Below are 23,893 nucleotides of genomic sequence, written 5' to 3'. Positions count from 1 at the left end.
ACAGTGACCCAGCGGGGAATCGAACCTGGGACCCTGGTGCTGTGAAGCCACAGTGCTATCCACTTGTGCTGCCCACCGTGCTTGTTTGGGGGAGGGAGGGGGTTCGAGACGATGATGAAATTTAAGAAAGATGACAACATTAAATGTGAAGAAGAAAAGTAACTAGTTTGCTTTAAAGCAATGTTAAAGCACAAAATAGATTTTTTTGTGAGAGTAATTAAAAAGATGAACATTCGAATGTGAGGGGGTCAGAATGTGTTAGTCCAGCTCACTCCAGTCTCTGTTCACACTCACTCACCTCCACATATTCATACCCACTCACCGTGGGGGAATACATGAGCTCCCTGAGATTGGGAGTGAATAGGACATGTCCTCACTCTCACAGGCTGGAGAGTCAGGACCTGTGATTGGAGGAGCAGCTCCTAGCAGATTCCTCACTTTCACTTATATGTGTGGTATTTTTGAATCGTGGCTTTGGGGGCTGCGTAGAATGGCTGCATGTGGTTCATGGGTTGGACAAGCCTGATGTTGAGTTTGTGCTGTTGGAGCTGCATCCATGCAATGAAGCGGGGAGTATTCCATCATCCTCTTGACTTGTGCCTTGTAGATGGTGGACAGGCTTAGGGGCGACTGAAGATGAGTCCGTGTTAGGGAGTGCAGCTGGTTTCAATCCATACTTGTGAACATATGAACTGGGAACAGAAGAAGACCACTCGGCCCCTCGAGCCTGTTCTGCCACTCAATAACATCATGGCTGATCAGATTCTAACCTCAACTCCACATTTTCACTGACCACAATCTATGTTTCAAAAATATTCAAAGATCCACTGCCTTTTGAGGAAGAGTTCCAAAGAATCAATCTCTCCATCTCTGTCTTAAATGAGCAACCCCTTATTTTTAAACAGTGACCCCCCTGTTCTCGATTCTTCCACCAGAGGAAACATTCTCTCCACATCCACCCTGTCAATACCCCTCAGGGTCTTGTGTGTTCAATAAAGTCACCTCTTAGTCTTCTAAACAAGCCTCGCCTCTCCAACCTTTCCTCGTTAGACAACTCATTTCTGGCATTAGTCTGATAAACCTTCTCTGAACTGTTTCTGATGCATTTGCATCTTTCCTTGTATAAGGAGACCAAAACTTTACACAGTACTCTAAATGTGGTCTCACCAATACCCTGTACTAAAGCATAACCTCCCTGCTTTGTATTCCATTCCCCTCGCAATAAATTCTAACATTCTGTAAACTTTCCTAATTTGTTGTACTGCATACCAGATTATTGTCTAACTCTGGCTAAATATTCTTTTTATTCTTCCAGCCAAAATGGACATTTCACACACCCCATTTGCCACATCTTTTCTCACTCACTCAAGCTACGTCTCCAACTTACTTTCCTACCTATCTTTGTGTTGTCAGTAAATTTAGCACCCATACCCTCTGCTCCCTCATGCAAATCATTTATATCAATTGTAAAAAGCACCGATCCTGTGGTACGATTCTGTGTTGCTGGCTACATATGCTTATGTTTGGGCTCCCAGGTTTACACGGGATAATGATTTTGCTACTGTGGTAAAGAGTGGGACAGTGCATGGCGATTGCACTCCTGAAACATGGGCCCCATATTTTGTGAAAGGCAGATTAATAACCACTTCCCTTAGTACAAGTGCTTTGTTTTCACAGGTTGTACTTCCACGAACACAAACTAACCAACAGCAATGCCTTCTGACTTGGCCAAGAAAAAGGCAGCAAAGAAGAAGGAAGCCGCAAAAGCTCGTCAGCGTAAACCCAAGAACACCGATGGGGCTGAAGAAAATGGTGACGTTGGTGCAGAGGAAGTGGAAAATTCTGAAAGGCCACAGATGAACGGCTCTTCGGTTCATGATGCAGGTTTGGGCTTTAATCAGGGCAATGCCCGGCAGCCCCTTCTGTCTCTGCTATTTCCCCTACACTGGTCTGTTCTGTAGTTTGAGTGCAGTCTTATATCTGACTGGGGGTGGTGTCAGAAAGTCGGTGGTTCCTTGCCTTTTTATACCGTACCAGCCTCCCCGAACAGGCGGCGGAATGTGGCGACTAGGGGCTTTTCACAGTAACTTCATTTGAAGCCTACTTGTGACAATAAGTGATTTTCATTTCATCATATGTCACAGCGCATCTTTTATACAATAAGAAATGTTGGGACAGGCCTATTTTCTCCAACTGAACTGCCCTCTAGCAAAAGCCTTTTTTCTCTCAAACCTCTAAAAATACATGTAGCCACCATTGAATACCGTTTTCATTATTTTAAGAAGTTTGCAAGTTTAGCCTTATCACTATAGTTGCCTGTCAAATACAATATTATTTATTGCAAATAGCCACAATTTAAAAATGTTGCCCAGATTTCAATTGTTTTCAGTTTTTGTAAGCCTGTATTTCTCAATGTGGAAGTTCCTAAATGAAGGAAATACTGTGAGCAGTTTTACTGGCAATGTTAGTGTGACACCGGCACCTGCCTCTCTAAGCAGGTTCTCTGGATTCAGGGAGGAACTGATGGCAGGGCTTCAAATTCTGTCCCACCGACAGACGCTCCTCTTTTTGTTTTTTTGCATAAAACTCGCACGGGTAGATTGTGGGGAAACTAAGAGTCCCGCAATAGCACAATCTAAAATAAATAAATGTTTCTCTGCAGACTTCAGCTTCAATGGGTGACCCATCCTGATCTCTGCAAATGCCTCGTTCTGTTAATGACCGTGTATTTGAGGACATAAGAGAAGTGAATGAAATGGATCACGTACCCAGTCAGTCTTCCATACTTGTGGAGGGGATGTAACATTTGAACTTCTTGTCGTGTTTTAAGATGTGTGGAGATGAGGCTGACTGTTGTTTTGCCGGCAGGATTTGCTGATGCATCACAATCAACCCACTTGCCACTTTTGCCGGACAGTTTTGATCTGAAGCCTTGAGGCTTATCTGTGGAAATCAGGATGTTCTTGTTTCTCCCCCCTGCATTTTCACATTCTGTTGGCTAAATATATCCAAACATTTTGCAAGCTTAGCACACCAAGAATGATCACACTTTGAATCTTTGTGTGAAAGTGAAAATGAAATGAAAATCGCTTATTGTCACGAGTAGGCTTCAAATGAAGTTGCTGTGAAAAGCCCCTAGTCGCCACATTCCAGCGCCTGTTCGGGGAGGCTGGTACAGGAATTGAACCGTGCTGTTGGCCTGCCTTGGTCTGCTATCAAAGCCAGCGATTTAGCCCTGTGCTAAACAGCCCCATATGTGGCAATTCATGTAGAGCCAAAATTCTTTTAGTGCATTACAGAGCTCACAAACATGAGAGAGGACCTTACCCCGAGACAGTCATCGCTCCTGTTTTATGTATTTTTCTTCAGAAAATATTTTATTCAGGCATTTATGGTTTTAACACTTTTAAATGGGAAGATCCAACAAAGACAAAAACGCACAATAACACAGCCACCCAGACTAATTTTCCTTAAACAAGTTGATGAACGGCTGCCACCTCCGAGCGAACCTCTGTAAGGAACCCCTCACGGCAAATTTAATTCCATCCCAGCAGAATCCGTCTCCGGGCCACCAGGGAAATAAAGGCCAAAACGTCAAAGGTGCAAAGAAGATTTACCAGGATGTTGCCTGGAATGGAGAGTAGGTCTTACGAGGAAAGGTTGAGGGTGCTAGGCCTTTTCTCATTAGAACTGAGAAGGATGAGGGGCGACTTGATAGAGGTTTATAAGATGACCAGGGGAATAGATAGCGTAGACAGTCGGAGACTTTTTCCCCGGGTGGAACAAACCATTACAAGGGGACATAAATTGAAGGTGAAAGGTGGAAGATATAGGAGGGATATCAGAGGTAGGTTCTTTACCCAGAGAGTAGTGGGGGCATGGAATGCACTGCCTGTGGAAGTAGTTGAGTCGGAAACATTAGGGACCTTCAAGCAGCTATTGGATAGGTACGTGGATTACGGTAAAATGATATAGTGTAGATTTATTTGTTCTCAAGGGCAGCACGGTAGCATTGTGGATAGCACAATTGCTTCACAGCTCCAGGGTCCCAGGTTCGATTCCGGCTTGGGTCACTGTCTGTGCGAAGTCTGCACGTCCTCCCCGTGTCTGCGTGGGTTTCCTCCGGGTGCTCCGGTTTCCTCCCACAGCCCAAAGATGTGCGGGTTAGGTGAATTGGCCAATGATAAATTGCCCTTAATGTCCAAATTGCCCTTGGTGTTGGGTGGAGGTGTTGAGTTTGGGTAGGGTGCTCTTTCCAAGAGCCGGTGCAGACTCAAAGGGCCGAATGGCCTCCTTCTGCACTGTAAATTCAATGATAATCTATGATTAATCTAGGACAAAGCTTCGGCACAACATCGTGGGCCGAAGGGCCTGTTCTGTGCTGTATTTTCTATGTCAGTCTCTTTCCACATCCCAGGATCTTCTGAAACTCCGAATATCGCCACCTCTGGTCTTGGAATCACCCTCCCTTGCAGGACCTCGGGCATGATATCCGTAAATCCTTGCCAAAAGCCCCTCAACCTCGGACATGTCCCGAACATGTGCACATGATTCGCAGGACTTCCCAGACCGCGCCCACACCTGTCCTCCACCGCCTCAAAAAACCTGCTCAACTGGGTCACAGTCATATGAGCCCTGTGGACCACCTTGAACGGGATCAGACAGAGTCTGGCACACGACAAGGATACTTTCACTCTCTGCAGGGCCTCCTCCCAAAACCCAACCTCCAACTCCCCTCCCAACTCTTCCTATCACTTCCTCTTCACCTCCTGTATTGGAACTCCTTCCCACTCCATCAGCTCCTTATATAGTTCCGAGACCTTCCTCTCCCCAACTCCTGATTTTTTTTTTTATTAAATATTTTATTGAAAATTTTTGGTCAACCAACACAGTACATTGTGCATCCTTTACACAATATTATAACAACACAAATAACAATGACCTATTTTATAAACAAAAAATGAATAAATAATAAATAACAAAAATGAAAACTAGCCCTAATTGGCAACTGCCTTGTCACAAGTAACACTCTCCAAAAATATAATTTAACAGTCCAATATATAATTATCTGTAGCAACGACCTATACATACTATACAGTATATATTAACAACCCTGAAAGTCCTTCTGGTTCCCCCCCCCCCGATCCTGGGCTGCTGCGGCTGCCTTCTTTTTCCCATTCCGTCTATCTTTCTGCGAGGTATTCGACGAACGGTTGCCACCGCCTGATGAACCCTTGAGCCGACCCCCTTAGGACAAACTTAATCCGCTCTAGCTTTATAAACCCCGCCATGTCATTTATCCAGGTCTCCACCCCCGGGGGCTTGGCTTCTTTCCACATTAGCAATATCCTGCGCTGGGCTACTAGGGACGCAAAGGCCAAAACATCGGCCTCTCTCGCCTCCTGCACTCCCGGCTCTTGTGCAACCCCAAATATAGCCAACCCCCAGCTTGGTTCGACCCGGACTCCTACTACTTTTGAAAGCACCTTTGTCACCCCCATCCAAAACCCCTGTAGTGCCGGGCATGACCAAAACATATGGGTATGATTCGCTGGGCTTCTCGAGCACCTCGCACACCTATCCTCCACCCCAAAAAATTTACTGAGCCGTGCTCCAGTCATATGTGCCCTGTGTAATACCTTAAACTGAATCAGGCTTAGCCTGGCACACGAGGACGACGAGTTTACCCTGCTTAGGGCATCTGCCCACAGCCCCTCCTCGATCTCCTCCCCCAGCTCTTCTTCCCATTTCCCTTTTAGTTCATCTACCATAGTCTCCCCTTCGTCCCTCATTTCCCTATATATATCTGACACCTTACCATCCCCCACCCATGTCTTTGAGATCACTCTGTCCTGCACCTCTTGTGTCGGGAGCTGCGGGAATTCCCTCACCTGTTGCCTCGCAAAAGCCCTCAGTTGCATATACCTGAATGCATTCCCTTGGGGCAACCCATATTTCTCGGTCAGCGCTCCCAGACTTGCGAACTTCCCGTCCACAAATAGATCTTTCAGTTGCGTTATCCCTGCTCTTTGCCACATTCCATATCCCCCATCCATTCCCCCCGGGGCAAACCTATGGTTGTTTCTTATCGGGGACCCCCCCAGTGCTCCGGTCTTTCCCCTATGTCGTCTCCACTGTCCCCAAATCTTCAGTGTAGCTACCACCACCGGACTCGTGGTATAGTTCCTTGGTGAGAACGGCAATGGGGCTGTCACCATAGCCTGCAGGCTGGTCCCCCTACAGGACGCCCTCTCTAATCTCTTCCACGCCGCTCCCTCCTCCTCTCCCATCCACTTACTCACCATTGAAATATTAGCGGCCCAATAATACTCACTTAGGCTCGGTAGTGCCAGCCCCCCCCCTATCCCTGCTACGCTGGAAGAATCCCTTCCTCACTCTCGGGGTCTTCCCGGCCCACACAAAACCCATGATGCTCTTTTCAATCCTTTTAAAAAAAAGCCTTCGTGATCACCACCGGGAGGCACTGAAACACAAAGAGGAATCTCGGGAGGACCACCATCTTAACCGCCTGCACCCTCCCTGCCATTGACAGGGATACCATATCCCATCTCTTGAAATCCTCCTCCATCTGTTCCACCAACCGTGTTAAATTTAACCTATGCAATGTGCCCCAATTCTTAGCTATCTGGATCCCCAGGTAACGAAAGTCCCTTGTTACCTTCCTCAACGGTAGGTCCTCTATTTCTCTACTCTGCTCCCCTGGATGCACCACAAACAACTCACTTTTCCCCATGTTCAATTTATACCCTGAAAAATCCCCAAACTCCCCAAGTATCCGCATTATTTCTGGCATCCCCTCTGCCGGGTCCGCCACGTATAGTAGCAAATCGTCCGCATACAAAGATACCCGGTGCTCTTCTCCTCCCCTAAGTACTCCCCTCCACTTCTTGGAACCCCTCAACGCTATCGCCAGGGGCTCAATCGCCAGTGCAAACAATAATGGGGACAGAGGGCATCCCTGCCTTGCCCCTCTATGGAGCCGAAAATATGCAGATCCCCGTCCATTCGTGACCACGCTCGCCACTGGGGCCCTATACAACAGCTGCACCCATCTAACATACCCCTCTCCAAAACCAAATCTCCTCAACACCTCCCACAAATAATCCCACTCCACTCTTATCAAATACTTTTTCGGCATCCATCGCCACTACTATCTCCGTTTCTCCCTCTGGTGGGGCCATCATCATTACCCCTAACAACCTCCGTATATTCGTGTTCAGCTGTCTCCCCTTCACAAACCCAGTTTGGTCCTCGTGGACCACCCCTGGGACACATTCCTCTATTCTCATTGCCATTACCTTGGCCAGGACCTTGGCATCTACATTTAGGAGGGAAATAGGTCTATAGGACCCGCATTGTAGTGGGTCCTTTTCCTTCTTTAAGAGAAGCAATATCGTTGCTTCAGACATAGTCGGGGGCAGTTGTCCCCTTTCCTTTGCCTCATTAAAGGTCCTCGTCAGCACCGGGGCGAGCAAGTCCACATATTTTCTTTCGAATTCGACTGGGAATCCATCCGGTCCCGGGGCCTTTCCCGCCTGCATGCTCCTAATTCCTTTCACCACTTCTTCTACCTCGATCTGTGCTCCCAGTCCCACCCTTTCCTGCTCTTCCACCTTGGGAAATTCCAGCCGATCCAAGAAGCCCATCATTCTCTCCCTCCCATCCGGGGGTTGAGCTTCATATAATTTTTTATAAAATGTCTTGAACACTCCATTCACTCTCTCCGCTCCCCGCTCCATCTCTCCTTCCTCATCCCTCACTCCCCCTATTTCCCTCGCTGCTCCCCTTTTCCTCAATTGGTGTGCCAGCAACCTGCTCGCCTTCTCCCCATATTCGTACTGTACACCCTGTGCCTTCCTCCATTGTGCCTCTGCAGTGCCTGTAGTCAGCAAGTCAAATTCTACATGTAACCTTTGCCTTTCCCTGTACAGTCCCTCCTCCGGTGCTTCCGCATATTGTCTGTCCACCCTCAAAAGTTCTTGCATCAACCGCTCCCGTTCCTTACTCTCCTGCTTCCCTTTATGTGCCCTTATTGATATCAGCTCCCCTCTAACCACCGCCTTCAACGCCTCCCAGACCACTCCCACCTGGACCTCCCCATTATCATTGAGTTCCAAGTATTTTTCAATGCACCCCCTCACCCTTAGACACGCCCCCTCATCTGCCATTCGTCCCATGTCCATTCTCCAGGGTGGGCACCCTCCTGTTTCCTCCCCTATCTCCAAGTCCACCCAGTGTGGAGCGTGATCCGAAATGGCTATAGCCGTATACTCCGTTCCCCTCACCTTCGGGATCAATGCCCTACCCAGCACAAAAAAGTCTATTCGCGAGTAGACTTTATGGACATAGGAGAAAAACGAGAACTCCTTACTCCTAGGTCTGCTAAATCTCCACGGGTCTACACCTCCCATCTGCTCCATAAAATCTTTAAGCACCTTGGCTGCTGCCGGCCTCCTTCCAGTCCTGGACTTCGACCTATCCAGCCCTGGTTCCAATACCGTATTGAAATCTCCCCCCATTATCAGCTTTCCCATCTCTAGGTCCGGAATGCGTCCTAGCATCCACCTCATAAAATTGGCATCATCCCAGTTCGGGGCATATACGTTTACCAAAACCACCGTCTCCCCCTGTAGTTTGCCACTCACCATCACGTATCTGCCCCCGTTATCCGCCACTATAGTCTTTGCCTCGAACATTACCCGCTTCCCCACTAATATAGCCACCCCCCTGTTTTTCGCATCTAGCCCCGAATGGAATACCTGCCCCACCCATCCTTTGCGTAGCCTAACCTGGTCTATCAGTTTCAGGTGCATTTCCTGTAACATAACCACATCTGCCTTAAGTTTCTTAAGGTGTGCGAGTAGCCGTGCCCTCTTTATCGGCCCGTTCAGCCCTCTCACGTTCCACGTGATCAGCCGAGTTGGGGGGCTTCCTACCCCCCCCCCCCCCCCCCCCCCCTTGTCGATTAGCCATCACCTTTTTCCAGCTCCTCACCCGGTTCCCACGCAGCTGTATCTCCCCCAGGCGGTGCCCCCCCGCCCATCCTCTCCCATACCAGCTCCCCCCTCTCCCCAGCAGCAGCAACCCAGTAATTCCCCCCTCCCACCCCCCCCGCTAGATCCCCCTCTAGCGTAATTACTCCCCCCATGTTACTCCCAGAAGTCAGCAAACTCTGGCTGACCTCGGCTTCCCCCCGTGACCTCGGCTCGCACCGTGCGACGCCCCCTCCTTCCTGCTTCTCTATTCCCGCCATGATTATCATAGCGCGGGAACCAAGCCCGTGCTTCTCCCTTGGCCCCACCCCCAATGGCCAACGCCCCATCTCCTCCACCTCCCCTCCTCCCCCATCACCACCTGTGGGAGAGAGAAAAGTTACCACATCGCAGGATTAGTACATAAAACCCCTCTGCCCCCCACATTCGCCCCACCACTTTGTTCGAACGTTCTTTTTAATAACCCGCTCATTCCCGTTTTTCTTCCACAATAAAAGTCCACGCTTCATCCGCCGTCTCAAAGTAGTGGTGCCTCCCTCGATATGTGACCCACAGTCTTGCCGGTTGCAGCATTCCAAATTTTATCTTCTTTTTATGAAGCACCGCCTTGGCCCGATTAAAGCTCGCCCTCCTTCTCGCCACCTCCGCGCTCCAGTCTTGATAAACGCGGATCACCGCGTTCTCCCATTTACTGCTCCGAGTTTTCTTCGCCCATCTAAGGACCATTTCTCTATCCTTAAAACGGAGGAATCTCACCACTATGGCTCTGGGAATTTCTCCTGCTCTCGGTCCTCGCGCCATCACTCGGTATGCTCCCTCCACCTCCAACGAACCCGCCGGGGCCTCCGCTCCCATTAACGAGTGCAGCATCGTGCTCACATATGCCCCGACGTCCGCTCCCTCCACACCTTCAGGAAGACCAAGAATCCTCAGGTTGTTCCTCCTTGCGTTGTTTTCCAGTGCCTCCAACCTTTCCACACATTGTTTCTGATGTGCCTCCTGCGTCTCCGTCTTCACCACCAGGCCCTGTATATCGTCCTCATTCTCGGTTGCCTTTGCCTTCACGACCCGAAGCTCCCGCTCCTGGGTCTTTTGTTCCTCCTTTAGCCCTTCGATCGCCTGTAGTATCGGGGCCAACAGCTCTTTCTTCATTTCCTTTTTGATCTCTTCCACACAGCATTTCAAGAACTCTTGTTGTTCAGGGCCCCATGCTAAACTGCCACCTTCCGACGCCATCTTGGTTTTTGCTTGCCTTCCTTGCCGCTGTTCTAAAGGATCCACTGCAATCTGGCCACTCTCTCCTCCTTTTTCCATCCGTATCCAGGGGGGATTCCCTTCTGGTTTACCGCACAGTGTTTTTAGCCGTCAAAATTGCCGTTGGGGCTCCTATCAAGAGCCCAAAAGTCCGTTTCACAGGGAGCTGCCGAAACGTGCGACTCAGCTGGTCATCGCCGCACCCGGAAGTCCCCAACTCCTGATTTTGACATCACCTTGTCCTGTAGCACCCTTAGTGGAGGTGTGGAAAGCTTGAGACCTGCCTCCGAACTAAATCCCGCACTTGCAGGTACCGCAACCCGTTCCCGCCTGGCAACTCCAACTCCTCCTCTACCTCCTCCAAACTCTGAATGCCCTCCTCAATAAAAACATCTCGATCCCTGCCCGCTGCCACCTCCTAAAACCCCTGTCCAGCACCCCTGCAGCGACCCGGTGGTTATCACGTATCTGTGCCCACACCAATGCCCCCTCCAACCCTATGTGCTGCCTCCACTGTCCCCACACCCTCAAGGCCACCACTGCCACCGGGCTTGTGGAGTACCGAGCCAGCGAGAACGGCAGAGGTGCCGTCAACAAAGCCCTCCTGCTCGTGCCCTTACAAGATGCCACCTCCACCCGCTCCCACACTACCCACTTTCCTGACCATCGATATGATAGCCGCCCAGTAATAATTGATAAAGTTCGGAAGAGTCAGCTCCCATGCCCCCGCTCAAGCAAAACCTTTTTCACCCTCGGGGCTTTCCCGGCCCATATAAAACCCGAGATCGCCGCATTCATCTTCCTAAAAACAGCCTTTGGGATGAAAATTGGGAGACCCTGAAATACAAACAGTAATCTCGGGAGGACTGTCATTTTCACAGTCTGTACCCTCCCCACCAGAGACAGCAGGAGCGCGTCCCACCTTCGGAAGTCCCCTTTCATCTGTTCTATTAATCTACCCAATCTACCCAAATTCAATTTGTGAAGCTGACCCCAGCCTTGTGCCACTTGACTACCCAGGTATCTAAAGCCCCCTCCCACCACCTTGAACGGCATCTCTCCCTATCTCCTCTCCTGCCCCCTTGCCTGGATTGCAAAGACCTCGCTTTTGCCCATATTCAATTTTTTTTTTTTTAAATATTTTATTGAAAATTTTTGGTCAACCAACACAGTACATTGTGCATCCTTTACACAACATTGTAACAATACAGATAATAATGACCTTTTTTAAATTTAAACAAAAACAACAACAAATAAATAAATATTAAATAACAAAAAATAAAAACTAGCCCTAATTGGCAACTGCCTTGTCTCAGGCCACACCCCCCCCCCCCCCCCCCCCCCCCCCCCCCCCGCTGCTGCTGCCTTCTTTGTTCTCCCCTATCTATCTTTCCGCAAGATATTCGACGAACGGTTGCCACCGCCTAGTAAACCCTTGAGCCGACCCCCTTAGGACGAACTTAATCCGCTCTAACTTTATGAACCCCGCCATATAATTTATCCAGGTCTCCACCCCCGGGGGCTTGGCTTCTTTCCACATTAGCAAGATTCTGCGCCGGGCTACTAGGGACGCAAAGGCCAAAACATCGGCCTCTTTCGCCTCCTGCACTCCCGGCTCTTGTGCAACCCCAAATATAGCCAACCCCCAGCTTGGTTCGACCCGGACTCCTACTACTTTCGAAAGCACCTTTGTCACCCCCATCCAAAACCCCTGTAGTGCCGGGCATGACCAAAACATATGGGTATGATTCGCTGGGCTTCTCGAGCACCTCGCACACCTATCCTCCACCCCAAAAAATTTACTGAGCCGTGTTCCAGTCATATGTGCCCTGTGTAATACCTTAAACTGAATCAGGCTTAGCCTGGTGCACGAGGACGACGGGTTTACCCTGTTTAGGGCATCTGCCCACATCCCCTCCTCAATCTCCTCCCCTAGCTCTTCTTCCCATTTCCCTTTTAGTTCGTCCATCATAGTCTCCCCTTCGTCTCTCATTTCCCTATATATATCCGACACCTTACCGTCCCCCACCCATTTCTTTGAGATGACTCTGTCCTGTACCTCTTGTGTCGGGAGCTGCGGGAATTCCCTCACCTGCTGCCTCGCAAAAGCCCTCAATTGCATGTACCTGAATGCATTCCCTTGGGGCAACCCATATTTCTCGGTCAGCACTCCCAGACTCGCAAACTTCCCATCCACAAATAGATCTTTCAATTGCGTTATACCTGCTCTTTGCCACATTCCATATCCCCCATCCATTCCCCCCGGGGCAAACCTATGGTTGTTTCTTATCGGGGACCCCCCCAGTGCTCCGGTCTTTCCCCTATGTCGTCTCCACTGTCCCCAAATCTTCAGTGTAGCTACCACCACCGGGCTCGTGGTATAGTTCCTTGCTGAGAACGGCAATGGGGCTGTCACCATAGCCTGCAGGCTGGTCCCCCTACAGGACGCCCTCTCTAATCTCTTCCACGCCGCTCCCTCCTCCTCTCCCATCCACTTACTCACCATTGAAATATTAGCGGCTCAATAATACTCACTTAGGCTCGGTAGTGCCAGCCCCCCCCTATCCCTACTACGCTGTAAGAATCCCTTCCTCACTCTCGGAGTCTTCGCGGCCCAAACAAAACCCATGATACTCTTTTCTATCCTTTTGAAAAAAGCCTTCGTGATCACCACCGGGAGACACTGAAACACAAAGAGGAATCTCGGGAGGACCACCATCTTAACTGCCTGCACCCTCCCTGCCATTGACAATGCTACCATATCCCATCTCTTGAAATCTTCCTCCATCTGTTCCACCAACCGCGTCAAATTTAGCCTGTGCAATGTGCCCCAATTCTTAGCTATCTGGATCCCCAGGTAACGAAAGTCTCTTGTTACCTTCCTCAACGGTAGGTCTTCTATTTCTCTACTCTGCTCCCCTGGATGCACCACAAACAGCTCACTCTTTCCCATGTTCAATTTATACCCTGAAAAATCCCCAAACTCCCCAAGTATCCGCATTATTTCTGGCATCCCCTCCGCTGGATCCGCCACATATAGTAGCAGATCATCCGCATATAAAGATACCCGGTGTTCTTCTCCTCCCCTAAGTATTCCCCTCCATCCCTTGGAACCTCTCAGCGCTATCGCCAGGGGCTCAATCGCCAGTGCAAACAGTAATGGGGACAGAGGACATCCCTGCCTTGTCCCTCTATGGAGCCGAAAATATGCCGATCCCCGTCCATTCGTGACCACACTCGCCACTGGGGCCCTATACAACAGCTGCACCCATCTAACATACCCCTCTCCGAACCCAAATCTCCTCAACACCTCCCACAGATAATCCCACTCCACTCTATCAAATGCTTTCTCGGCATCCATCGCCACTACTATCTCCGTTTCACCCTCTGGTGGGGCCATCATCATTACCCCTAACAACCTCCGTATGTTCGTGTTCAGCTGTCTCCCCTTCACAAACCCAGTTTGGTCCTCATGAACCACCCCCGGGACACATTCCTCTATTCTCATTGCCATTACCTTGGCCAAGACCTTGGCATCTACATTGAGGAGGGAGATTGGTCTGTAGGACCCGCATTGTAGCGGATCCTTTTCCTTCTTTAAAAGAAGCGATATCGTTGCTTCTGACATAGTCGGGGGCAGTTGTCCCCTTTCCTTTGCCTCGTTGAAGGTCCTCGTCAGTAGCGGGGCGAGCAAGTCCAAATATTTTCTGTAAAATTCAACTGGGAATCCGTCCGGTCCCGGGGCCTTTCCCGTCTGCATGTTCCTAATTCCTTTCACCACTTCTTCTACCGTGATCTGTGCTCCCAATCCCATCCTTTCCTGCTCTTCCACCTTGGGAATTTCCAGCCGATCCAAAAACTCCATCATTCTCTCCCTCCCATCCGGGGGTTGAGCTTCATACAATTTTTTATAAAATGTCTTAAACACTTCATTCACTCTCTCCGCTCCCCGCTCCGTCTCTCCATCTTCGTCTCTCACCCCCCCTATTTCCCTCGCTGCTCCCCTTTTCCTCAATTGGTGTGCCAGCAATCTGCTCGCCTTCTCTCCATATTCATACTGTACACCCTGCGCCTTCCTCCATTGTGCCTCTGCAGTGCCTGTGGTCAGCAAGTCAAATTCCACATGCAGCCTTTGCCTTTCCCTATACAGTCCCTCCTCCGGTGCTTCCGCATACTGTCTGTCCACCCTCAAAAGTTCTTGCAACAACCGCTCCCGTTCCTTACTCTCCTGCTTCCCTTTATGTGTCCTTATTGATATCAGCTCCCCCCTAACCACCGCCTTCAACGCCTCCCAGACCACTCCCACCTGAACCTCCCCATTGTCATTGAGTTCCAAGTACTTTTCAATGCATCCCCTCACCCTTAAGCACACCCCCTCATCCGCCATTAGTCCCATATCCATTCTCCAGGGTGGACGCCCTCTTGTTTCCTCCCCTATCTCCAAGTCTACCCAGTGTGGGGCATGATCCGAAATGGCTATAGCCGTATATTCCGTTCCCCTCACCCTCGGGATCAATGCCCTACCCAACACAAAAAAGTCTATGCGTGAATAGACTTTATGGACATAGGAGAAAAACGAGAACTCCTTACTCCTAGGTCTACTGAATCTCCACGGGTCCACCCCTCCCATCTGCTCCATAAAATCCTTAAGCACCTTGGCTGCTGCCGGCCTCCTACCAGTCCTGGACTTCGACCTATCCAGCCTTGGTTCCAACACTGTGTTAAAGTCTCCCCCCATTATCAGCTTTCCGGTCTCTAGGTCTGGGATGCGTCCTAGCATTCGCCTCATAAAATTGGCATCGTCCCAATTCGGGGCATACACGTTTACCAACACCACCATCTCTCCCTGTAATTTGCCACTCACCATCACGTATCTGCCCCCGTTATCCGCCACTATAGTCTTTGCCTCGAACATTACCCGCTTCCCCACTAATATAGCCACCCCCCTGTTTTTCGCATCCAGCCCCGAATGGAACACCTGCCCTACCCATCCTTTGCGCAACCTAACCTGATCTATCAGTTTCAGGTGCGTTTCCTGTAACATGACCACATCTGCTTTAAGTTTCTTAAGGTGTGCGAGTACTCGTGCCCTCTTTATCGGCCCGTTAAGCCCCCTCACGTTCCACGTGATCAGCCGAGTTGGGGGGCTTCCCCCCCCCCCCCCCCTTGCCGGTTAGCCATCATCTTTTTCCAGCTTCTCGCCCAGTTCCCACGCGGCTGTATTTCTCCCAGACGGTGCCCCCCCGCCCATCCTTTCCCGCACCCACTCCCCCCTTTCCCCAGCAGCAGCAACCCAGTAATTCCCCCCTCCCCCCCCGCTAGACCCCCCGCTAGCGTAATTACTCCCCCCATGTTGCTCCCAGAAGTCAGCAAACTCTGGCTGACCTCGGCTTCCCCCCGTGATCACGGCTCGCCCCGTGCGGCGCCCCCTCCTTCCTGCTTCTCTATTCCCGCCATAATTATCATAGCGCGGGAACCAAGCCCGCGCCTCTCCCTCGGCCCCGCCTCCCATGGCCAACGCCCCATCTCTCCCTCCCCACCTCCCCCCCATCACCACCTGTGGGAAAAAGAAAAGTTACCATACCGCAGGATTAATCATACAATCCCTCTTCGCCCCCCCCCCCCCCCCACTCGTCCCACCACTTTGTCCAAACGTTCATTTTCGTAGTCCAATCATTCCAATTTCTCTTCTACAATAAAAGTCCACGCTTCATCCGCCGTCTCAAAGTAGTGGTGCCTCCCTTGATATGTGACCCACAGTCTTGCCGGTTGCAGCATTCCAAACTTTATCTTTTTTTTGTGAAGTACCGCTTTGGCCCGATTAAAGCTCGCCCTCCTTCTCGCCCCCTCCGCACTCCAATCTTGATAGACGCGGATCACCGCGTTCTCCCATTTACTACACCGAGTTTTCTTCGCCCATCTAAGGACCATTTCTCTATCCTTAAAACGGAGAAATCTCACCACTATGGCTCTGGGAGCTTCTCCTACTCTCGATCCTCGCACCATAACTCGGTATGCTCCCTCCACCTCCAACGGACCCGTCGGGGCCTCCACTCCCATTAACGAGTGCAGCATCGTGCTCACATATGCCCCGACGTCCGCCCCCTCCACACCTTCAGGAAGGCCAAGAATCCTCAAGTTGTTCCTCCTTGCGTTATTTTCCAGTGCCTCCAACCTCTCCACAGATCGTTTCTGGTGTGCCTCCTGTATCTCCGACTTCACCACCAGGCCCTGTATGTCGTTTTCATTCTCTGCTGCTTTCGCCTTCACGACCCGAAGCTCCTGCTCCTGGGTCTTTTGTTCCTCTTTCAGCCCTTCAATCGCCTGTAATATCGGGGCCAACAACTCTTTCTTCATTTCCTTTTTTATCTCCTCCACGCGGCGTTTCAAAAACTCTTGTTGTTCAGGGCCCCATATGAAACTGCCACCTTCCGACGCCATCTTGGTTTCTGCTTGCCTTCCTTGCCGTTGTTCCAAAGGATCCGCTGCAATCCGGCCACTTTCCTCTCCTTTTTCCATCCGTGTCCAGGGGGAACACCCTTCTGGTTTACCGCACGGTGTTTTCAGCCGTTAAAATTGCCGTTGGGGCTCCTATCAAGAGCCCAAAAGTCCGTTTCACAGGGAGCTGCCGAAACGTGCGACTCAGCTGGTCATCGCCGCACCCGGAAGTCCCCATATTCAATTTATAACCGCCCCCATTCCACCCCCCCTCACACTATCCCCTGCCAAACTTTTGATGCTCGCGTCGCCATTACCAAAGGCTCTATGGCCAGGGCAAACAGTAGTGGGGAGAGTGGACACCCCTGCCTCGTCTCCCGACACAAGCTAAAATATTCCAACCGCATCCGATTCGTCCGTACATTTGCCACCTGTGCCTGATAAAGCAACCGGACCCAATCCACTAATCCCTGCCAAACCAAACCGTCCCAGGACATCCCACAAATATTTCCACTCCACCCGGTCAAAGGCCTTCTCTGCATCCATGGTCACCATCACCTCGACCTCGCGCCCCTCCGTAGGCATTATTATTACATTTAGGAGCCGCCTAATGTTGGTCGCCAGGAGGTGTCGCCCCTTAACAAACCCTGTCTGGTTCTCCCCTATTACCCCTGGGGCGCAGTCCTCGATCCGTGTGGCTAGGATCTTTGCCAACAATTTAGCATTCACATTCAATAAGGAGATTGGTCGAGATGACCCACGGCTTTCCGGATCTTTGACCCGTTTCAAGATAAGAGAAATTGATGCCTGCGATAACGTCGTGGGGAGCACTCCCAACTCCTTAGACTCATTAAAAGCCTTTACCAAAAGCAGCCCAGCACCCCGGAAAACTTCTTATAAAATTCCACCAGGTATCCGTCTGGTCCCAGGTCTTTGCCGGATTGCATCGTCCCCAGCCCCTCTATTACCTCCCCAGGCCCGATTGGGGCGCCCAGGACCCTCAGCAACTCCTCAACCACCTTCGGGAACTCCAGCCCCCCCCCACCCCCAAAACGCATCTCATCCCCCTCCCCCCACCTGGCTGGGGGTTCCGATTTATACAGCTTACTATAGAAATTCTGAAACACACTATTCACACCCCCCCCCCCCCCCCCAACCTCGAACGGCACCTGTTTATTGGCAAAATCGCCAACCCCCTCGTTTTAAAGTCTAACCTCGAATGAAACATTTGCCCCACCCAGCCCTTCCTCAACCTAATCTGATCCCCCACCTTCAAATGTGTCTCCTGCAGCATGACCACATCCACCTTCATTTCCATATTGAAAAAGAGATCAGGGCGCTGGCGATGGTGCAAGAAGTAATTTACAAAGACCAATATAACCTCTTTTATTTCTACCAGGAAAGATCAAATTTAGGACGTGGAGTTTGGAGAGAGTACAGAAAAGGTTTACCAGGATGTTATCTGGTTTGGAGGGTTTTAGCTATGAGGAGAGATTAAATAAACTGGGATTGTTCTCGCTAGAGAGACGGAGGCTGAGGGGCGACCGGATAGAAGTTTATGAAATGATTAGGGGTGTAGATAGGCTGAACAGTTGGAGGCTTTTTCCCAGGGCGGAAATGGCAATTAAAAGGGGGCACAAGTTCAAGGTGAGGGGGGATAGGTTCAGTTGAGATGTGCGGAGGAAGTTTTTTTAAAAACAGAGGGTGGTGGTGGCCTGGAATGCACGGCCCAGTGAGGTGGTTGAGGCAGCTACGTTAGCGACCTTTAAGACTTATCTGGATAGGCACATGAACGACGGGGTGTAAAAGGATACAGGTGGTTGACTTAGATAGGACACGGGATCGGCGCAGGCTTGGAGGGCCGAAGGGCCTGTTCCTGTGCTGTATTCTTTGTTCTTTAGCTATGGCTCTCCACTCTGGAAAAGAGAAGACTGCGAGTGATCTAATAGAGATCTGTTAAATGATCAGGGTGTTTGATGGGGTTGGTGCAGAGAAAGTATTTCCACTTGTGGGGATGACCAGCGCAGGGGTCCTAATAAATATAAGATATTGACTAAGGGGGTTCGGAAGAGTCTGCTTTACCCAGAGAGCAGTGACACTGTAGAATGTGGGGGGGGGGGGGGCGGTGGGCGGCGAGAATAGAAGGATTTACTGATCGAGTGAGATAAAGAGGGATAGGAGAAGGCTCGTGCATGTGGAGCATTAACGCTGGCATTGATCAGCTGGGCCGAATGGCTTGTTCCTGTGCTGACTCGGTGCTGTCCAGCCTAATGCTGTTTTTAAGAAAGAAGAAACTGCCCAGCTGCAGTAGGTGTTCACTAAGAACTAGACTGACTATCAGTTCACCTCCTTTGGGATCCTTGCAGTTGGTAGACTGATCATTGAGGTTGAATAACATCCTCTGTAACAACTCTTGTATTGTGTAGCTTGCTGTTTTTAATCCAGCCTTGACCTCCACTGCTGCCCCTGTATTGTGACATGATTTCTCCTCCCACAGGACTGGCGCAAATTACCAATGAGCTGGATGATTTTGAATTGAAGAAAGCGGCAGCCCGAGCAGTCACGGGCGTGCTGGCCTCGCACCCCAACAGTACAGATGTTCACATCATTAATTTGTCACTCACATTCCATGGTCAGGAGCTGCTGAGTGATACCAAGCTGGAGCTGAATACCGGCCGTCGTTATGGGTTGATTGGACTCAATGGCACTGGTAAGGTCACGGGCTCTCTGAGCAAGGGCAGATGCCCAAAGGTACTTGTTGTTTATGACCCTGAAATGTTTAGGGAATTGATGGCCACTGGCCACAGTTTAACAGTTGCTTTTCCTCCGTGGCTGTGGGAGTACATTTTGCAGGAATGTGCTGAATCTGCCACTTGCTGTATCAGGAAGCCTTGGCAGCAATAGGTCGTCAACCTTTGGGGAGGGCCATTTGCTAGCTGGATCATATCCGTCACTGCCCAGCCATGCAAAGTGGAGTGTGCCAAATGGGCAGCGCAGACTGGCACTCTGACTGCGACACACTGGGCGTACCATTCCAGCCAATGTATTTGGGTATACATAGAAATAGACGTAGAAAATAGAAGCAGGAGGAGGCCATTCGGCCCTTCAAGCCTGCTCCGCCATTCATTATGATCATGGGCTGATCATCATGTTCAACACCCTGACCCCGCCCCACTCATTCCTTGTAATGAAGGGAGTCTGCAGATGTGAAAATAGGAATTTAGAAAATGGTTCTTGACTCTTGATCTCTCTCTCTCTCTCTTTTTTCAGGTAAATCAATGCTGCTGTCTGCTCTGGGCCACCGAGAGTTGCCAATACCAGAACACATTGACATTTACCACCTTACGCGAGAGATGTCACCCAGTGACAAAACGCCACTCGAATGTGTGATTGAGGTGGATAAGGAACGTATTGAATTGGAGAAGGAGGCAGAGCGTCTGGCCCATGAGGATTGTAACTATCCATTTTTGTTTTGTTTCCAGTATGTGTTCTGATGGTGGGTTAAAGTTGGTCTTTGGTGCCTCATAAAGCATGAAAGAGCCAGTCTGAATGCTGCTTTCAGTAATGTAGTGATTTCTATTCTCTGGTTTGCACTTGTCAAAACTCTGCGTTACTGCAAGATTCTTCGTGTGTTGTAGATTTCCCCAAATTAAAGATACAGCCCCGGTTTATTCCTCTGAAAAGCTATTACCAAGGCAGGGCTGCGCAAACAGGATTGAGCTCTGTCTGTTCCCAATAATTCAATTACCTCCACATCGGTCACTAAATTATTAAAGACACCAGACATTTGGAGGAAGTGGTTTTTGAACAGTTACAAATAGTTTGATGTGCTGATTGAGATTTATCTTTGGTGCAAATGTGGTTTTAAAGGCCGGCAGATTGCCTGGTTGTGGGAACGTTATTTTGCAAAGAGGAATGAGATGACTGGAACTTTTGTTGGAAGCCTCCGTGTGGCCAAGTCTTCCTGCCACCAGGCCAGTCCGCATCAGGAGCTTCCTGCCACCAGGTGCGCAGTCCTTTGTGGTTCCTCACCTATCTTGGTTTTTTAATTCTTAACTTACTACTCGTTGCTGGCCTCGAACAGGTTTTGCAACTGGCCAACAAACTGCCTCCAAGTATCCAGGAAGCCTTCCTCGGACCCTCGGGTGGACTACTTAATCTTCTCCAGGTGGAGAAATTCCGAGAGGTCAGCGAGCCAGTCTGCAGGTGTTGGTGCTGCTGATGGCCAGCCGAGCTGGATTCTCTGGCGTGCGATTAGGGAAATGAAAGCAAGGGCGTCAGCCCCCTCCCCATGTGTAGTTCTGGTTGCTCCGATACCCCGAAGATTGCCACTATTGGGCATGGCTTCACCCTCACCCCCATAACCTTGGACATTGCCTCGGAGAAGGCTGTCCGGAACCCAACAAGTTTGGGACAAGCCCAGAACATGTGGGTGTGGTTGGCCGGGCCCCTCTGGCACCGCTCACATTTGTCCTCCACCTCCGGGAAGAACCTGCTCATTCGGGTTCTGGTCAGGTGAGCTCTGTGCACCACTTTGAGCTGCATTAGGCCAAACCCTGCGCAGGAGGAGGTAGAGTCAGCCCTGCTCAATGTTTCGCTCCAGAGTCCCCACACTACCTCTGCCCCAGTTCGTCCTCCCATTTTTGTTTGGTCTCGTCCAGTGGTGTTCAAGCTCTGTCCAGTAACTGTCTGTATATTTTCCCACAGCCTCCCCGACCTCCCGTCCTTGCTGTCTGTGCCTATCAGGTCCTCCAGTAGTGTGGTTTCTGGGGGTTCGGGGTACTCTACTGTCTCTTTGCAGGGAAGTGTTTATTTGGAGGTTGCTCATTTCCTGCTCTTTTTGCGAGTTTCCACTTCCTCGTCAGTTCGTCCAGTGTCACCAGTCTGTGCCCTACGTAGAAGTCCCTGACCGTCAGTGTGTCCTCGACCGTCAGTCTGCCCCCGTCCCGCCTCCATCTTTTGAAGATGGTATCTGGCATGGATGGGGGGGAATCTGTGATTGCTGCAGATGGGGGCCATGGGGGGACATTTTAGTTATCCCGAAGTGTTGTCTCAGCTGGGTCCACTGGGCTCGTTGTGTATCTTGTTGAGGGGGACGGGAGTGCTGCTGTAGCCAGGGCCCGGAGGGTCGTTCCTTTACAGGAGGCCTCCTCCATCTGTACCCACTCTGCGCCGGGTTCGTGTACCCATCCCCTCACTCTTTCTGCCATTGCTGCACAGTGGTAGTATTGTAGGTTCGGTAAAACCTTCTTTGCAGCGTTGGATGCTTCTTGAATGTTGAGGGTTCCTGCCTCTACACCAATCTTTTAGGCAGTGAATTCCAGATTCCCACCACCTGGGTAAAATGTTATTCCCCAAAACACCTCTAAATCTCCTGACACTTACTCTCTGCTCCCTGGTATTGACTCGTCTACTAAGGGGAACATTTCTTCCTATCGATCCTGTCAATGTCGCTCATAATTTTTGTACACCTCGATCAGGTCCCCCCTCAGCCTTCTCCGCTTTAAGGAAAACAACTCCAGTTTAACCAGCCTCTCTCTCTCTCTCTCTCTCTCTCTCTCTCTCTCTCTCTCTCTCTCTCTCTCTCTCTCTCTCTCTCGTGTAATCACATCCTTTCTATAATGTAGTGACCAGAGATCCTGGTTAGCTCACTTGTCTGGTTCATGATGCAGAGCGAGGCCAGCAGTGTGGGTTCAATTCCCGTACCGGTTGAGGTTATTCGTGAAGACCCTGGCTTCTCAACCTTGCCTGAAGTATGGTGATCCTCCGGTTAAATCACCACCAGTCAGCTCTTTTCATGGGTGGCACTGTTGCCAGGGATCCGGGTTCAATTCTCGGCTTGGGTCACTTGTCTGCGTGGAGTCTGCCCGTTCTCCCCATGTCTGTGTGGGTTTCCTCCTGGTGCTCTGGTTGCTTGTTACGTGAATTGGACGTTCTGAATTCTCCTTCAGTGTACCCGAACGGCGCCGGAATGTGGCGACGAGGGGATTTTCACAGTAACTTCATTGCAGTGATAATGTAAGCCTACTTGTGACACTAATAAAGATTATTATTGATTATAGAATTATGCACACTGCTCTAGCTGTGGTCTAATGAGCATTTTATACAGCTCCATCATAACCTCTCTGCTCTTATATTCTGTGCCTCTGCTAGTAAAGGCATATGCCTCCTTAACCACCTTATCCACCTGTCTTGCTGCTTTCGGGATCTATGGACATGCTCCCCAAGGTCCCTCTGGTCCCCTGTGCTTCCTGCTTCCCAGCATCCTGCTGTTCATTGTGTATTTCCTTGTTAGTTGTCCCAAAATGCATCAGCACACACTTTTCAGGGTTAAATTCCATTTGCCAATGTTCTGTCCGTCTGACCAGCCCCTCTATCATCCTGTAATTTAAGGCTTATCTCCTTGCTATTTGCCACACAAGAATTCTCGTGTCATCTGCAAACTTGGTGATTAAATCCCCCACATTCACATCTAGATCATTGCACCACAAACAACAAGGGACCCTGCACCGATCCCTGCGGAGCACCACTACACCAGCTTCCAATCATATGAACAACCTTCGACCATCACCATCTGCCTCCTAAGCCAATTTTGGATCCAATTTTCCAAATTGCCCTGGATCTTATGGGCCTTTTATCTTCTTGACCAGTCTCCCATGCGGGCCTTCATCAAAAGTCTTGCTGAAGTCAATGTAGACTACTACATCAACTGCACGTCCCTCATCTACATCCACCTCTTTGAAAAATTCAATCAAGTTTGTTCGCCATTATTTCCCCCTGACAAAGTCATGTTGACTAGATTAATCCTCACCTCTCCAAGTGGAGATTAATGTTTTCCAATAATTTCCTACCACTGATGTTGGACACACTGGCCCCTAATTATCTGCTTTTCCCCAATTTGCTTTTTTGAATAATAGTACGTTGTTCGCTGTCCTCCAGTATCCTGACACCTCCCCTTGGCCAGAGAGGATTTGGAAATTAACATCAGCCTTTGCCTAACACAGCAGCCTCGGATACGCGTAATCCAGCCTGGGATTTATCCACTTTGGTTCTGTCTTCACAAATGAGGACACAAATAAGATAGCAGAAATGTTGGCTTTAGCGAGAAGGAGGAACTGAAGGAGATCAGTATTAGTAAAGAAGTGGTGTTGGGGAAACTGATGGGCTTGAAGGCTGATTAAATCCCC

The 23,893-nt window shown here is 50.1% G+C and overlaps 1 protein-coding gene across 1 annotated transcript in view; it reads left to right on the top strand.

Moving 5' to 3' along the window:
- The window catches only part of abcf2a (ATP-binding cassette, sub-family F (GCN20), member 2a), a 69,621-nt gene that overhangs the window by 10,307 nt on the left and 35,421 nt on the right, over positions 1-23,893 (top strand). The window contains exons 2-4 of the mRNA XM_072468560.1: positions 1,678-1,884; positions 19,204-19,416; positions 19,977-20,159. Coding sequence (XP_072324661.1) covers positions 1,713-1,884; positions 19,204-19,416; positions 19,977-20,159 — 568 coding nt within the window. The 5' untranslated portion in view covers positions 1,678-1,712. The remainder of the gene's footprint in view (positions 1-1,677; positions 1,885-19,203; positions 19,417-19,976; positions 20,160-23,893) is intronic.

The sequence above is a fragment of the Scyliorhinus torazame genome, chromosome 11 (genome assembly GCF_047496885.1).
Source record: "Scyliorhinus torazame isolate Kashiwa2021f chromosome 11, sScyTor2.1, whole genome shotgun sequence".
NCBI classification, from domain to species: domain Eukaryota; kingdom Metazoa; phylum Chordata; class Chondrichthyes; order Carcharhiniformes; family Scyliorhinidae; genus Scyliorhinus; species Scyliorhinus torazame.
This window is presented reverse-complemented; position numbering and strand designations above follow the sequence as displayed.